Here is a 16,449-nt window from a genome sequence, read left to right as displayed (position 1 = left end):
CCACCCCACACTCCTCCAAAACAAATATATATATATATATATATATAATTAAAAAAGAAAAAAGACAGGGGAAGTAATTTGGTTGAAAGCCGATAGGCTAGTCCCACTAATCTCATCAGAAAAATTTATTTCAAAAAAAGAAAAAATTGTGGATATTGATGGTAACCCAAGTTTCTAATCACTGGATCTGCAAGATCATGGCCTGTGAAAATGCTTATAGAGAGCTCTTTGCATTTGTCTTGTCATGCTTTCACCTCTTGAAAATCACCTACTAAAAATCAGGAAGAAACGATTTTAAGTGATTCATAGTTCATACTTCATGGAACCCATGCTATGCTTGCATACTTTTTCACTGTTAACTATGGTAATACACTAATACCCTGTGCCACTATACTGCTGCTGTCCAGACTCTGAAGTACTCGTTACAAATTATTTGAAATTTACAATCCAGTAGAAATCGCTGCTGTTGGACTGGAACTGTTATAAGCCAGGAAAGAAAATAAATAGTATCACACTCCTTGAGGTCAATTGGCAAACTTGGTTTGCAACTCGCAACATTTTGGTCTGTTTCTTCAAAACTGAAGTCACAACCTAGGGTGTGAATTCAGGTACATTTAAGTCTCTAGTAAGTAGCAACCTAGGGTTGCAGCCTTTGTTTATCCTAGCAGGAGGAAAGCAGGAAGAGAATTGCTGAATACCCAGATCTTTTGAACTGCGAAAGAATTATTGATTGCATAGCAATGATATGGTGCTTTGAGCCTGGACGTGTTCTGGTTTACCAGTAAAGATAGCAGATTTTAGCTAAAAGATCATTTATATTAAGAAAGTTACAACTTGCTGGAATGACCAGATACTCAAAACAGCATAAGCCAAACTCGACTCTCCCACCTTCAGCATTGCCATCAGCAGGAGGAGAGTAACCAAAACCGAACAGATTTTTCAGTTTGGTTCAGTTTTAAATGGCTAGTTTTTCGGTTCCAGTTCTAAAGTGGCACCCTTAACTCCTAGTAACCGAGGTACTCACCAATGAACGATTCTAATTTACAAGCCCTTTTAAATTCAAAAAATCATTATTTGATTCTTTTAATAGAAATTATAAGCAATAATCTGCAACCTCAGCAATGTTTTGCTTCTCTATTAAGTGTCCATACCTCACTGAAAAGGTCACATTTACTGAGGGCAGTCATGAATTTCCAAGGGAATCTGGAGCCAAATAAAGGTTAACGGTAAACCAAAGACCCAGAAGAAACCACCCAAGAAGCAATATGCACCATCCTTCTCAAGAAATTGCATGCTTCATGTATAATGACCAAGAAAAGTAAAGAGAATTCTCATGCAGATTCCAAGCACCATGGTGAACACAGTCAAAAACATGTCCAGGAAAATTCATGCCGCTTTCACATCCTATTTTACCATGCACCAAAATGAGTATATTCGTTACAGCATTCCTAGTTTCCTACTGTTACATGAGATGTGATGATGAAGCATAAGCACCTGGGTAAACAAGATTCAATATTAAGACCATCTTACAGAATGGGTGACCGACGTAGTCATCAGTTCCCCAAACAAAAGAGTGGGACATATCTGCATTGCAATACTGATTACATTCCTGTGGTGCTGAAACTGAGCAAATCTTCCTATACTTCATCAAGCATCAAGAATTAAGGATCAATCATCAACCTCCTACTAATCCTTCAACAAGGTCTCACAGCTACCACTATTTGTTCGCAGCCTGCTGCTGCAGCTTCGACTGGATAAGATATTCCACGAAAATGTTCGACACAATTGCTGCTCTTGATCTTCCACTGGATTTGGATTTGGATTTGGGAAAAGGAAACTGGTGTTCATCCCTGCTGATCGGCTTCTGGGTCTGCCAATTAGAAGATCATATAAATATCCATCCAATAAAGATAATTAAGATTTCTGTGCTCAAATTCAACCCGAGCCAGAGGAATGCCAATAAGAGCAGGTCAATCAGAATTCCAAACTCATTGCTGAGGCCTCAACTCGAGTTTGTAAGCCTGTATTTCCATGGGGGACACCATGGCATGTCCCTCTTGTGCAACATCTCCCAACTGCTCGATGTACCCCAGCATTTCTGTATCATCGTGTAAGAGATTTAATGAAGTTGCTTTCACATTCAATACTGCAAGATCTTTAAACATGTGGAATAGATTAACAGGGTTATCAGCGATAATTGAGCACTGGGCCCAACCCCTCTGACAGTAGTATGCAGAGTCCCATTGTCGTCTCTGTATGATTAAAACAAATCTAGAGCCCCCCTGGAGCTGCTGAGAATCCTTTAAAGGCTGTGGAACCTTGAAACTCACAATATGCAAATCATGGGGCAAGGAAGCTGACAAAGGGGAGAAGGATCTAGGCGGAAGCTGCACAGATGCTTCCTGTGATTTCTTGGCAATGAATGCATGCATTGGGTAGTTCAGGTGGCCCCCAATACAATGGGACAGAAGTGAGGGATTGAGGGGAAGATGAGAAGAAACAGGATCTGTGGTAGAGGAGATATTGGATTCCTTAAGAATGTGAAATAGAACATTCATTGGGCGGTTATCAATGACACCCTGTCCGAGACCACGCCCATCATCTCTGACCAAACGGCGGTCCAGCATTATCTCAAGCCAACCCCTTTTAAGGCTTGCCACACCAAGTGATTGCCGAGAATGGACAGAGAACCGTTGACCAGTTAAACTCTGTATGAATGCAAGCGAAGGCATTGGGTAATAATTTCCCTGCAAAGGGATCTTATCATATGTCTCCCTCCGACTCATCTGAAAACCGTTTAAATCAGAAAAGAAAACCTGTCTGTTGTCAATATCAGTCTTGAATCTAACTATCAACTCCCTGTCATCAAAGTCCTCACCAAAAAGGTCAACATGATATTCCTTCTCCACAAGAAGTTCCTGAATAGTGTTCTCTCCATTGTAAAGTCGAGTGCTATGGGAGATGGGGGATTGGTCCCATTCTGTGTTTGGATAAGAGTAAAATTCCTGCATCAAAGGTCCCTCTGATATTACCATCTGCCCACCAGCTTGAACAATTGGCTGAGCCTCACCATAAGGTTTGAACAGGTAGGCACCACTATCTGGACTAGTGTACATACCTATTTCTTCTCCCACCCGTGTTTGGGAGGCATCCTTATGGCTCATATGATGCAACAAACCAAGTTTGGCATCAAAGGTAAGTGTCATATGGCGGTTCTTGATTTCTGCAAAGTCACCATCTAATTTTGAGCAAGTATATTGAGTGGAACAGGGCAACTCATTGGAAGATGTGAAAATTTTCAGTTTAGATGGCTTTGCCTTTTCACATCCAGCATATCCATTAGCAATGTAGTAGGTCTGCAACCCCATGGCCGGAACAGAAGCTTGCCAATAGAGACGATGCCTCCCAGAGAAAATTTTATCTTTGTTGTGCTGCCACTCTGGAGAAACTTGGCTTTTCACACATGACCAATTTGAGTCTAGAACAATTACATCAGGCCTGTTAACAATAACCATCACGATTTCAACTCTTGTTTGCTCCAAGGGATTAAAGAAGACCACTGACTGTGCACTTCCTTCTGGAGGGTTCATTATTCGACGCACTGGCTGGACATCATACTTTGATCGCACGTGCTCTGGCTCAAACTGAGATGGATTCTGGTCTGATTTTTCATGGCGGATACCGAGTAGCACTTCGACAGCTTTAGACATGAAGATTTGTAGGTCCTGTAGAGATGTATGCATCCGTTTTCCATAATCGACTACTACATGATCTCTGGCCGTGCCAGTTACCCCATCATGATGCTGAAAAAGGGCCAGATTCCTCCTTGCGGCTGTCAACTTGTAGGAAAAACTAGTGGGAAACTTTTCACATTGCGATCTCTGACAGTATCCTAGTAATAATGCAATCATCATTTCCGATGCTCGCAGTGTCTGTTCCAGTACACGATCAACAGATTTGAAGAAAGGCCTTGAAACATAGTAGCCACTCCAGTAATCCTGTTGGCGATCGGCGTATGTAAAAAAATCACCCGATAATGAGGGAAAACCTGGAACCAGCCCAGAGCCAACCTCACCAGGAAGGGTATAATTAATTCTCTCTGCCTCCTCACGAAGGGTTTGGAAATAGTCTTCCAGAGTACCAAACTTCACTTCAGCATTCAGACTGGGATTAGAATTGATATAATCAAACAACAACTGGTAATTTGTAAACTGAACTTCTGCTTCATCGATGCTGATATAACGAAAATCATCCCCAAGAGGAACAAGAAGTGTGTTAGTTCTGAATAAAGTTGATTTTTTCCTGTACTGATCCAACAGTAATAGTGCTTGCTCATGCACATTGTCCTCGTTGATGTCAACTGGATGTTCTCCCCATGGGCAGAGCTCATAAGAGAAGCCACGCCTTCGAGCGAAGTCAAACTGACAACAAACAGCAGGCTCAGGCCCACAAGTGTGTGGAATATCATAGGAATAGAAAGGCATCATGTGGACGAAAATATCAGTAGTTTCCTCGACATCCCAGCTTTGTCTCCATATGTATTCCAAATTCTTATGCAAAGCAAGTTCCTTCTTCAGCTCATAGTGGGTCCTCTGTATAAGCATGTTCTCAAAACCCATACGCTGGAGCAGATATGCCATGGTAGGTGAGTAACCAAATGGATCTATGGCCCAAGCATTTTTTGGAACAGCACCAATAGTGTCATTTAACCACATATTGCCTTCTGTCATCTAATAATGGAACCTTAATGAGGCCTAAGTCTAAGAAAATTTTAAATAGTTTAACAAAGAAACATAATAGTACAGACACCTAGTTTAGAAAACCGACATTAAAATTAGAACTTGCAAGGATATAAAGCACGTGAATTCAGGAAGCAGTACCAATTTTCCGAAGACAAAATATAAAGGGATAAACTTCTTAAACCATGGGTTTAAACACCAACAATTAACAATCCAGTAAACCCTTCAAAACAATTATATCTTGTGGGACACCATACAAGCTTAGAAATACATTAAAAAAAAAAAAAAAAAAAGGGAAAAGTGTCCCACAACCAGCATTATGTTCCAAGATGCAGCATTATTCAGAAATTAATGAAAAATTCACTTTAAATTATGACCCTCCCTAGACCCCGAAGTGATAGGAGTCTCATGCACTAGGTAATATAGCGTGCTTATCTTAAATTTCCGAATTTAGTAGAGACATATCAACAACATGTTCTTAAAACTAGCTCCTATTAATACCAAAACTTTAAGCCTCGCCTATCATCCAATGATAATCCGAAATATTCAGAAAGAATATCTGAACCAATCCCTAGCATATGTTAATGCCATACAATAAATGACATGCTCTTCCTATTGCCAAGTAAGACTGTGAGAGTCCTGAAATAGGAGCCAAGAAACCATATAAGGCAGAAAGAATCATAAAAAAAGCCCTTTTGGGTTACCTGCTCAATGATCGCATAATAATGTGAATTAGCCTGGAAAAAGAAAAAAAAAATGATGAGATGTGATTCCTGAATATGTAGAAATTTAGATACATAATTGGCTAAAGATTGTAAGAGCAATCAAAAATAAAATCTTCTTCTTTTTATTTCTGTGCAGTTCCAGTAAGATATTTTTCCCTGAAACAAATGGCAAATAACCTTGTACCATTATCTGCAATATTGCAATAATTTTCAGTCAATTTAAAAAATTAAATGAGAACCTGATAACACCAAATGGCTTCACAAATGACACTTGCGTATTGAACATTGGTAATGTGTAATGATCGCACATTAATCAGCACACCATGACATCATTTTCTGACATTTTATTTTCTTTGGGGGTTTGTGGGGTGGGGCCAGCTTACAACTTCTCCCCCTACCTTTAATGCCCCATCCAATAACCCCAAGGTGAAGGCAGGTTTCCATCCTAAGAGCTGGTGACAACAAGCAAAGGTCTTTTTACGAGCTGCACTAGCTGGCCCCTTCAGTAGTTGACAGTTACTAAACTGGTCTTGAACCACCAAACCCATGATCTTAATCCAGTGTTAGCAGTAACTAGCAGATTCAACCACATAATTAGGCCCCTATGTTTCTTCTTCTTTTTTTCTTTTTCTTTTTCTTTTTCCCCTTAAATTCTTCGAGATAGGACATTGATCTTAACTAAAACAAGCATTCATACTATTCTTTCTTTCTTATCAATGCAGCACTAAAATTATTTTCTGACTTCATAGAAAACAAAGTGGGGTGTAAGGTATTTGATTGCTCTCATGTACATTGCAAACCAAATGCAATGGTCTAACTTGAAGATGCCTTAAAAGTAATTTTATGAAAGCAACATGGGGAAAAAATCCCAGCCGATTTTACATCAGCTGGTGGAGGCAAGCAAGATGAAAGGAACCTAAGATGTAATCTTTATAAAAAGAAAAAAAAAAAAAAAAAAAAAGACGCAGCTGGTCATATAGAAGTTCAAAATTTAACACACGTGCATGCGTGCAGTTACCTCATCATTCATCACCCAGCCACCTCCAACAATTTCTAGCTGCCCATTGTTGACTAAATTGAGGAAAGCTTCTCTTTTATCCTCTGAGGAATCTCTCCACCATCTCTCCAAATATGACATCTCCTCCCAAATAAATTTCCGGCGGGTATCCTACAATTCCAATCCCAGAATTTCCTTAGAAAACTTATACATCAAAAAAAAAAATTTTTTTGACAAGTTAAATGCAAATTCCAAATTAATGTCGTTCCATGTATCTAGAATCCAGAACCAAAATAAAAATAGTAGCATAATTACAGATCGTTCCTCAATTTTTTCCATAAAACAACAAAATCCGGAAGTTAAAAGGAAACAGATTATCACCTTGGAAAGAGTGTCCACAATTGTATCCAGTATACGTCGGGTCTGCTGGACGTAATATTCTTCGACAGTGAGCTTCCACCCAGGATCATTATGCGAATGCGGAACCACAAAAACCTTGAGCTTTTCTGAATCCCACTCATTTCCCTTATAAGTCACCCTCCAACCCTGTTTCCAGGGTCCTCCATTCACATCCAAGAACTCGATCTTATCGTAGAGATCTTTCGTCGTGATGTCGACAACAGCGGCGGAACCAACCTCATTTCCAACCTTCGACGAGATGGGTTTCCGAGGAATTGGTTTTCTAAACTTGGATTGACGATAGTATCTGGGTTTGGAAGGAGAAGAGAGAGGTTTTGGGGTGCCATAACGAAATACAATGGCTATGAATAAGATAACAGAGATCGAGAGGCCAATGATGAAGAAGTTGGCGAAGATGAAATCACGAAGAGATGATCGCTTACGGGATTTCCTGGGCAGTTTCGATTTAGATGAATTCGATAATGGGAGGAGAGAACGAGCCCACCCTCCCCGTCTGCTGCTTCCGATGCTGGGGGAGAAGGCCATGGAAAGATCCAACTCCTATTACCTTACCTTACAACTGTCTACTGTGTCGTGGTGGTCTCAGATGTGCAGAGGAGCCTGGTTACTATAGTCTATTACTACCTTCGCTAATCGCTAGCGTCCCTCACTCGCTGAGAGGACGATCCGTTTCGTCCTCCTCCGGAAATATTCGTTGGTTGGAATCTTTCAATTTTCAGATTCCAGAAGATGTGACCATGCTCATAGCTGATAGCGTAGCCCCTGTAAAAAAAGGCCGTTGGATAAGAATCTTTTATCGGAATGAACCCAATCTCTATCAATAGGTTATGATATCCTAAGGTTGCCTTCACTCAGAAGTCACGAAATCTAAACTGGGGACTTGCGTATAACTCGGGCAAATTAGAAGTTTATGAGCTGATGATAAGACTGACAAATGATCATAACCTTCCAATGGATGTAATTTTTTTTCCTTTTCCTGTGTATGAGTTAAGTTCAGATTTTTCTTTTGTTTCTCACAAATTTTAATAGGGTTGATGTCATTTCTAGATTGGTTGATGAGACTGATGCAAGGTCCAATTTAGATTGGACATTAGTGACTGGAGGGTGAAACAATCTATCAAGGAGAGAAGTGTCTACCAAAGGGTTGTATCTTGTAAGAGAGTAGAAAGCTAGGAAAAGAATGCCACCAAGATTGAGAGAGAGAGAGAGAGAAGAACAAGTGAATGACAAAGGGAGGAAAGTGAGGAGATGTGGAAACTTGGGTTTGAGAATTAAATTGTAAGGATTTTATTATATCTCTTCTCTTGTTCTTAGTAGAAGATTGTATGACTCCATAGACATAGGCGAAATTGATAAACCACGTTAATCTCTTATCTCTTGTGTATGTACTCGATTATATTTCCTACGCTTATTGATCATGATATATAAGACCTCGCTATTGCAACACTTCTATCCAAAATCAAGGTAAAAGAAAAACTTGAGACTACCAATGTAAAGTTTTCCTTACTGATTACCATCTTTTTTTTCTTCTTTTTTTCCTTATAATAACCTCGCTGTTGCACCACTTTGATACATAAAATCAGTTGATTCATGGCTTGAGCACCACATTTGATACAACAATGAGATATCAATTGAAGGCACTAACAACTTATGCTGATGGCAACCTCATAGTGAAAGGTCAACTGCTGTCTTTTAGTTGCAATTTGCAAGTTGAATTAAGAATTCAGCATATATTCTCTGACAATTACCCACAGAAATATGAGAATAGCGTTAAGATATACATATTCAACAAAGAAAATATCAACATTCCAGTTAATTTAGAAGTGTCTGTATTCAAAGAAAAAAAAAATTGACATGTACACGTATAGATGATTTGGAGGAACAATTACAGATCGCCTAATTTTGTCAAATGGCATCTACAGCATATCAGTACGGGGACTCTCCGACAGCTCCGCAAGGAATCTAACAGAAGCTCGGCTAAATTCGGATTATCAACATCTTACTGGTCTTTCATAAGTTGGTGGTAGGGAAGGGCAGTTCTCATTCATTTTGGGGTATGGTTCAATAGAATTGTACTGAGGCAATTCCATTCGATACTCTCCGAGAATCTGGCAGAATGGGAGTCGACCATCCTCATCATTACACCAGCTTGGCAGGCGTGTACGATTATTCTCAAATATATTAAGCATGTATGCATCACGAATCTGTAACCAATAATGTAGCCATATCAGATGAAACAACAAAAATAAGGCATACAACTTGAGACAAGCCATGACATACAAGGCATTTGGTACTTACAGTGAACTCTGTGACCTGAATAGAGCTGGAAATAGGACCAAAAATCCCTGCCTCTTTATACATTTCGAGGATAAAGGCAACACAGGTTGTTGATTTCCCATCACTGTATATCCACTCATCTTGTTCTGGGATGACAAGTAATTCCTCAAAGGTCATTCCACGCTTTTCAGTCTCAGCAAGAATGCCACGCAAGTCCAATTCCTGAATCAAACATGTCAAGGTGTTCGAATAAAAATGCTAATAATTCAGGGAAGTTGTCACTTGTCAGATGCATGTGAAGAACTAATTCAAGGGGATTTCTATTCATGATCAAAGTAGCACGAGTACAGGGCAATGATCAGCAACACAAGTATTTTTGCTTTATGACCATGTTGTCAAACAAAAAATAAAACCAAGCTATTAATTTATAAACTGCAAGAAAATGTTGCCCTTTGGCACTATCCGAAATGATAGTCAAGCAGGATGGATAGGGAAATTTTTTTTTTTTTTTTTTTTTTTTTTGGGTAGAGAAAAGAATTCAAAATCCTAGAACTTGAATTTCACACAGCAAAACAATTGTGCAGCATGGTTACCTTCTTAATTATACCTGTTTAATCAGGCTTACCATAGCTTCCACTTCGTGTATATTAATTCTTTCTCCTTTCATCTTAATTGGCTTTTTTGTTTTTGTTTTTCTTCCTTTTTTTATTTTATTTTAATTTTTTTTTTGGGGGGCGGGGGTGGGGGTTCGAATAGTGGATTCGATATTCCCACCTTTCACAATTCCCCCCCCCCCCGATACTGTTGCATTAGAATTGACATCTCCAACAGCTATAATAATTTGTACTCCATAATCATTCTGACCTTTGAGAGGGTGCAACAGTAACTGAGCAAGGTAGCTCCATTGGAACCAAGTAGTCACGGGTTCGAGTCAGGAACCAGCTTCTCCATGAAGTGAGGGGAAGGCTGCGTGCAGCATTATGACCCTCCCCAGACCCCGCAGTGACGGGAGCCTCGTGTACTGGGTAATGGGTATGCCCTCTTTTTTTAATCATTCTGACCTTCACCCTTTTGTTTTAAGAGTTTCCTATAAATCGGTTTTCCTTCCGAATCTTTTTTAAAGGTCTATTTTTCTTCAATTAACCATCACATTCTCACTATAGGACCACCTTTCCAAGTATCAAACTAAAACTCCTCAGTATTGAATATTTACTGCAAGATTAAGGAGAGACAAATCCATGTAAACCTGTACCAGCTGTTCTTTGCAAGGGTAATTATACAGTTCACATGACACAGAAATCCAGCCACTCATCTCAGGTCTTAATGTGGAGCTGACCAATGTAATGCAAGAATGGCCAAAAAGGGCATAACTTTTCTATGTGGCATAGCACTCTAGGACGGAAATTTGTCAGAATTTGAGAGTAGCATGATAAATTTGGCATATAAATACATCACAAATAAACAAATATAATGTTATTCACGAAGAATCAACATATACCTCAGTTCCAAGTCTCTTGTTGAGAGCTTCATTAAACATATTAGCGGCATAGTCTGGTTGCATTCTAGTCCACATGGACATAACAGAAAGTACCTACAAAAAAAGAGTTCCAGTAAGCCAGCTCAGAGTAAGTTGGTCTCCCTGCATTCAAGCTAAAACAATTTTGCTATGAATCTTAAGCGAAGAACATCACCCAATCAACCATAAGGTGACACTTGTCTTCCTGAATGATGTCATATTTGAGAATGCAAATACAAGACATGTTACTAAAATAGTACATAGAAGCAATATCTGGTAAAAATTTTCTTAAAATGTGTAAATGTACAACTGTTTGATCGACTTAAACAGTAGCCTGAACCATGGACAGCTGTACATACAAATTCTGTCCGCAAAATCAAGCTTAAAACTAAAAAACTTCCGTGTTTAAGCTTAGCATGACCAGATTGTTTCAAAATTGTTGAGACCGATGCATCCGATTTGGATATGGTGGTATCTTGAAGCAAAAATGTCCTAATCTTCCGAACGAAGTTTTAGTCCGTTTGACTTCTGGTACTTGGAATCACACTCAACAAAAATATTCAACAATAAAAAATGAGATTCTTTCACTTGTTTTATGTATAACTAAATTTGAGAATGATCTTCTTAATCAACATTTTTTTGTCCGTGTTGAGTGTAAAGCAGCTAAAAATGTCCTTGAGAAAGATGTCAAAAATCTAGCCTCAAAACAGTTACAGTAAATTACGGTTTATGGTCAAATCCTTATCCAGAGAAGACGGAGGGGAGGAATCAATGGTGCAATTTTAAGGCTTCAAAGGGAGGAGAACCTGAAGCAGCAATGACTGGTTCAGTAAACAGAATGTATGTCCCTATATTAATGAAATATGGTGGAACAGTACTCTTGCAGCCAACCCCATTTACACATTCATTACATAGTAGATAACTTTCACAATGTCCCTTCGCAGATAAAAGCTTTTCACTCATGAAGTCCCAATCAAACAAGAAAACTTGCAAGAAAAGTCCATACGAAAACCAGCAGCAATAGAAGCGCATGCCATATGTCTCTTGAAAAAGCCTAAAATTAAGCTAGCAAAAACGTGAAGAATAGCTTCTTTAAAATAAAAGAAAGTAAGATGAAGAGTATCTTAAAACACAAAGTTTTACAACGACACATACCAAGTGAGCATCAAGAGGAGGTGGATAATTGTCAGCAATGGTGTCAATCCAACTGAAGATCATGTTGTGGTAACCATATGGCTTCCCCGTCATGCTCCAAGCATAAGCCCACGCAGCAGTAGCATTAAACTTTGCACGGACATCAGGATGCAAGGGAAGCAAGGCTATATGTGGATTGGAGCTATCCTTGAGTGCTAATTCCCACCACTCATCCCATGGAATTACCACTATAATTTCCTCTCCCTGTGTCAGACACCAAGAAAGCAATGAACTTGTAATTCATCGATATATTGACAAGTGTGTGATATAATGAAACATTACCATTAATTGCTCAAAATAATTATTTTAGAAAGATACGAGACCCTAACAATTAAACAATGTTGGTCAAAAGAACAAAACCAGCCAATGAATCTTATAAAACTAATGAAGTAGCACTAGTTGGCATATCCAAAAAAAAAAAAGTAGCATCACAAGAATATGACCCTGCAGCCAAATTGAGGTGAACCCATAAGTTATCACATGCTTTCTTGACATGCTTTTTGTAGATTACAATTCGCATACCTTATCATTCTCATGCCCTGACTCGCCAACCCATAAATTTCCCATTTCATCCTTCAAGCAAACTGCTGTATGTCCAGCAAATGCACCTGTGACCCATTTCTCTAATGTCTCAAATCCACCCCATCGCCCACGAATCTTTGACAATACTAAGAAGTCACCAGAATGAACATCCTCTGGATTAATGGTTGCCTGCCAGGGCTTAGAACATCTTTCAAATGATGCTCCCATGTGTTTCTTCAAAAAGGCAATGTTAGCATTCTGACCCCAGGCAGTATTTGAAAATAGAGGCAAGACATCAAGTAGAGAAAGCAAGGTTCCCAACATTCCTGATGGCATTAGAAATACAGATATCCCATGCTGCCTCACCTGATCAGTAGTCACCGAGAATGTCACATTTACACAATGGAGATATCAAACATAATGCAGAATTCATCAAATAAAGAACACAACCATACATATTCCAATTCTGCAGGCTCTTCCCACGAAGAAATTTTCAGTGTGTGCTCACGAGCAGAGAAGTAATAATCCCATGTTACCCTGTAAGGTGTTGCAAATACATAAAGGTCCATACAAGTCCAGCTGTGAGCTTCACCAGTCTGTGGAAGAAGGAAAAAAATAGCCAAGCAATGAACATATTACAATGATTGACAACTGGTGCATCACGTACACAAACTAAAACTCAAGTATAACGTGAAGTGTAATTGTTTCAAAAATTCCATATAAGTAATAGGCTTGTAGACCAGCACAGAGAGAGACGGACTGGCCACAATATAGGGGTAGTTTAGTCTTCTAGGAAGTATTTGGGTACAACTGTAATCTGAAAAATTAAATATATATGTGGGTCCTACATGAGGCCGACAAGTACTGATTAGAGATTTATTTATTTAGTTCTAAAAATATATAGTTTCAGTATATTACGGGACTTTTGAGGCTGACGGCATGGTAGTTTTGAGTCCGAATATTTTATTCAGTTTAGGAGAGTGAATAGGAATTATTATGAGAATTCAATAGATCTTTTAACAGAGTCTAAAAACAGATGAAATCACCCCCATTGATTAGCCTTTTTCTTTTTTAATAGAAATATTGAGACATCTATATTAAAGTGTAATGCTACAAGTGTGTGACTGGTGGACAAGCCTGGTTGATAGTCTATTCTTCTCCTTCTTCAAGTTCTGGCTATTCCCTGCAGCCAGGTGATATCTCTCATCATTATCCACAACTAGTTCTTCTGATTCATCTCCTTCTTCCTTGGTTTCTTCCATATTTTTCTATTCCTCTCTGACGGTTTGACCAATATATTGAATTCTTAAATCTGGTTATCCACCTGCTGAATCTGAATTCTGATCATCTAGGTTCAATTTGCGTCCTAATTGATCAATTATCAGATTTGATAATCAGTTCTTGCAATATTATTTCATTTCTTGTTTATGGCTTGATTATTAAGCAAGTAGGGTTACATTTAGAATCCTTACCCTCATTTTAAAGATTCTTGTATCACTAGATAGGCCTGCTTAAATTGCTTACACGACCAGAAGGTTAGGCTGTTCTGATCAGTATTTTATGAGTCATTAAAATTGTTTTCCATTGATTATATTCGCACCCGGTCAAGTTCTATAATGATCCTGGCCTTCTTAAGTGTGATCCAGCATTTAATTTGTTTCTCTCCATACACTTTGTGAAGATTTAGATCATAGGGAGCATAAATAGCACATCAGGGTATGGGATTCTTCTACGACAAGGACAACGAATAACCTCACAAAGAAGAACATCTTTGACAACTGCAAGTCCACTTTTGAAATGTAGTTGTATAGCTTCTAGTAAATTATGGGAAACTTGGTTTTTCTACAGTTCCACAATATCATGCATTTGATTAAGGTAGCTGTGATACAAATCAGCACAGACCCAAATGCACACTTGTGAATTCCATGTAAGTACCTAAATTTAGAGAATCTGAGCTTGGGTTTTCTTTTGTTTATTTTTCCTTCTTTTAGAGAATTTGAATTCCAATAGCAGACTGTCGGGAGGAAGACTATGAACTAATTGCAAATTATTGGGGAGGAAGAGTAGTAACTATGGTAATAGTCTGAAGACTGATATGGTAGTGGATTAAAATTCTATTCATCCCCACCACTTAAACGCCCAGTTCATCCATGAAGAGATCACTTTTCGGTCAAATTCTGTACCATACTCCCATAGTCAGCGAATTTTAAAACTTCCTATACATCAAATTTAAAGAATTTTTTCATCAAAAAAAAAAATCTCTCATGGTTACTTTGATTGGCTCTTTGAATTGATCTAATTGACACTAAAAACCAGGCATAGATGAAATAATAAGAAGAAAAAAACAGAGGAAAACCAAGTAAAATAAAATAAAAGGACGCAGAAGAGACCTTAAGATAGAGAATCCCACCACCCAATTCCTTCTTGTCACTTTCACCACCAGTGAACTCGAACCGAGCTTCATTACTCTGAAAGCAGGCACCTTTCCACTCAACTGAGCCGTTGTCGGGAGCAACCGATCCAACAAAAAGGGGCAAAAGATCAACCGCACTGTGAATATTATTAAGCACAGGCCATAATATCTGGCGAGGCAGAACTGGAAGGACATCGTTAACCCTAAAAGGAACTTTCAATGAATGCCCAAAATTCCAACCAAACCCTAATACTGTAAACCATAAGACTGCCCACATATGCAAAGTCCGCCGGCGGCATAATGTCGCCGATGACATCATAGCTTCAATTGGACCCAAGTGACTGGAAGGAGTTGCGGATGATCCCTAACTTCTGATGGTTGCAGTGTCTTTCAAGTCTTCAGGTGAAGGACGGCGAGTCGGCGACCACGAGGAACATGTCATCGATCCATTCCTTCCTATCCTGTAGCGTACGATCCTCTCCCACTTTCGGTGGAAACGGAAAGAAAACGGCAGAGAATGCAAGGCAGTGTCGTTGTTAACTTGTTATCTTGTTGGAGAGAGCTTACGTGTAATCTCCTTCAATACGGAACGGATCAGCTCATGCTGCTCATCAACGGCTACGGTATCTGTACATGGACGACGAATATGCCGGCACTGAAAGTCCACAGTGATTTTTTTTTTTTTAATGAATAGAAAATAATTGATTTAAATTTTAAACTATGAAAAAAAAAGCAGCATGTAGAGATGTCAAAAAAGCCCGATCAACCCGAACCAACCCTAGCATGTCCTGAACCTAAATAAGGCTTGGGCTGAATCAGCCCATAAGATGAATTAGGATTGAGATTTTCAGGCCCCAGGCAGAGTTGGGTTGGGCCTAGGTTGGGGTCTCAACCCAATCCAACCATGTTTATTAAGTATATAATCATATAAATATACTAATAATTATTAATGAGTACTTATAGAGAAATGTCTTTCATTTTTCAAAATCTACACATATACAAAAACTTTGGTCTTTAGCCTCTGCAATGCATCAAGATCAAACAACCAAGTAACCAATAGTATTGGGTTGGACTGGATTGGATTAAACCCAGCCCAATTAGGGTTCATCAGGGCTGGGTTGGGTTGGGTTGGGCTAAACCCGAGAGGGTTGGGCCTGGGCTGAGATATCCCAGCCCGACCTTAGGGTTGGCCTAGGTTTTTTAAAACCCAGCCCAACATGGCCCATTGACACCCCTAGTAGCATGATTCTAAAACTCAAATCGGATAAGCGAGTGTCAATCGGATCATCATCAATTTGATACTAATCCCCTAATAAGGGATAAAGCTAAAATGGTAATAAAAAATAATTGGGCAATAGAATCATGTTTGCTTGGGTGGCTAGTGGCTACTGCATCAATGTGCAAGTCAATGGGATGACACGTAGAGACATTTGAACCAGGAAATCGTGATCTTTTCGCCATTACATTTGGGCGTAGAGGAGCGCAAGAGAACATGATTCTTTTCTCCAAAATAATTTTAATGAAAAGCAAGGGTAATCCGGATTGATGTCAAATTGGTATAAATCTTGACCGATTGGAGTTTTAAGACCTTGTGCCCTAAGCTCGCTTTCATTGACCCAAGGCATGGGGCACACACAAGGCGACAC

The 16,449-nt window shown here is 39.1% G+C and overlaps 2 protein-coding genes across 2 annotated transcripts; both read right to left on the bottom strand.

Moving 5' to 3' along the window:
* Positions 1-1,373: 1,373 nt before the first annotated feature.
* LOC122075952 (alpha-mannosidase 2-like) lies at positions 1,374-7,772 on the bottom strand. The gene is made up of 4 exons (XM_042641184.1): positions 6,843-7,772; positions 6,483-6,632; positions 5,444-5,476; positions 1,374-4,730 (listed from the first exon to the last, which is right to left on the bottom strand). The coding sequence occupies exons 1-4, from the start codon at positions 7,404-7,406 to the stop codon at positions 1,989-1,991; spliced, it is 3,489 nt and encodes a 1,162-aa protein (XP_042497118.1). The 5' UTR covers positions 7,407-7,772; the 3' UTR covers positions 1,374-1,988.
* An 819-nt stretch (positions 7,773-8,591) lies between these two features.
* Positions 8,592-15,460, bottom strand: LOC122075211. The gene is made up of 7 exons (XM_042640159.1): positions 14,781-15,460; positions 12,846-12,986; positions 12,391-12,756; positions 11,830-12,072; positions 10,657-10,749; positions 9,180-9,380; positions 8,592-9,085 (listed from the first exon to the last, which is right to left on the bottom strand). The coding sequence occupies exons 1-7, from the start codon at positions 15,120-15,122 to the stop codon at positions 8,873-8,875; spliced, it is 1,599 nt and encodes a 532-aa protein (XP_042496093.1). The 5' UTR covers positions 15,123-15,460; the 3' UTR covers positions 8,592-8,872.
* Between the last annotated feature and the right edge of the window lie 989 nt (positions 15,461-16,449).

This window comes from Macadamia integrifolia, chromosome 4, assembly GCF_013358625.1.
Source record: "Macadamia integrifolia cultivar HAES 741 chromosome 4, SCU_Mint_v3, whole genome shotgun sequence".
Lineage (NCBI taxonomy): Eukaryota > Viridiplantae > Streptophyta > Magnoliopsida > Proteales > Proteaceae > Macadamia > Macadamia integrifolia.
This window is presented reverse-complemented; position numbering and strand designations above follow the sequence as displayed.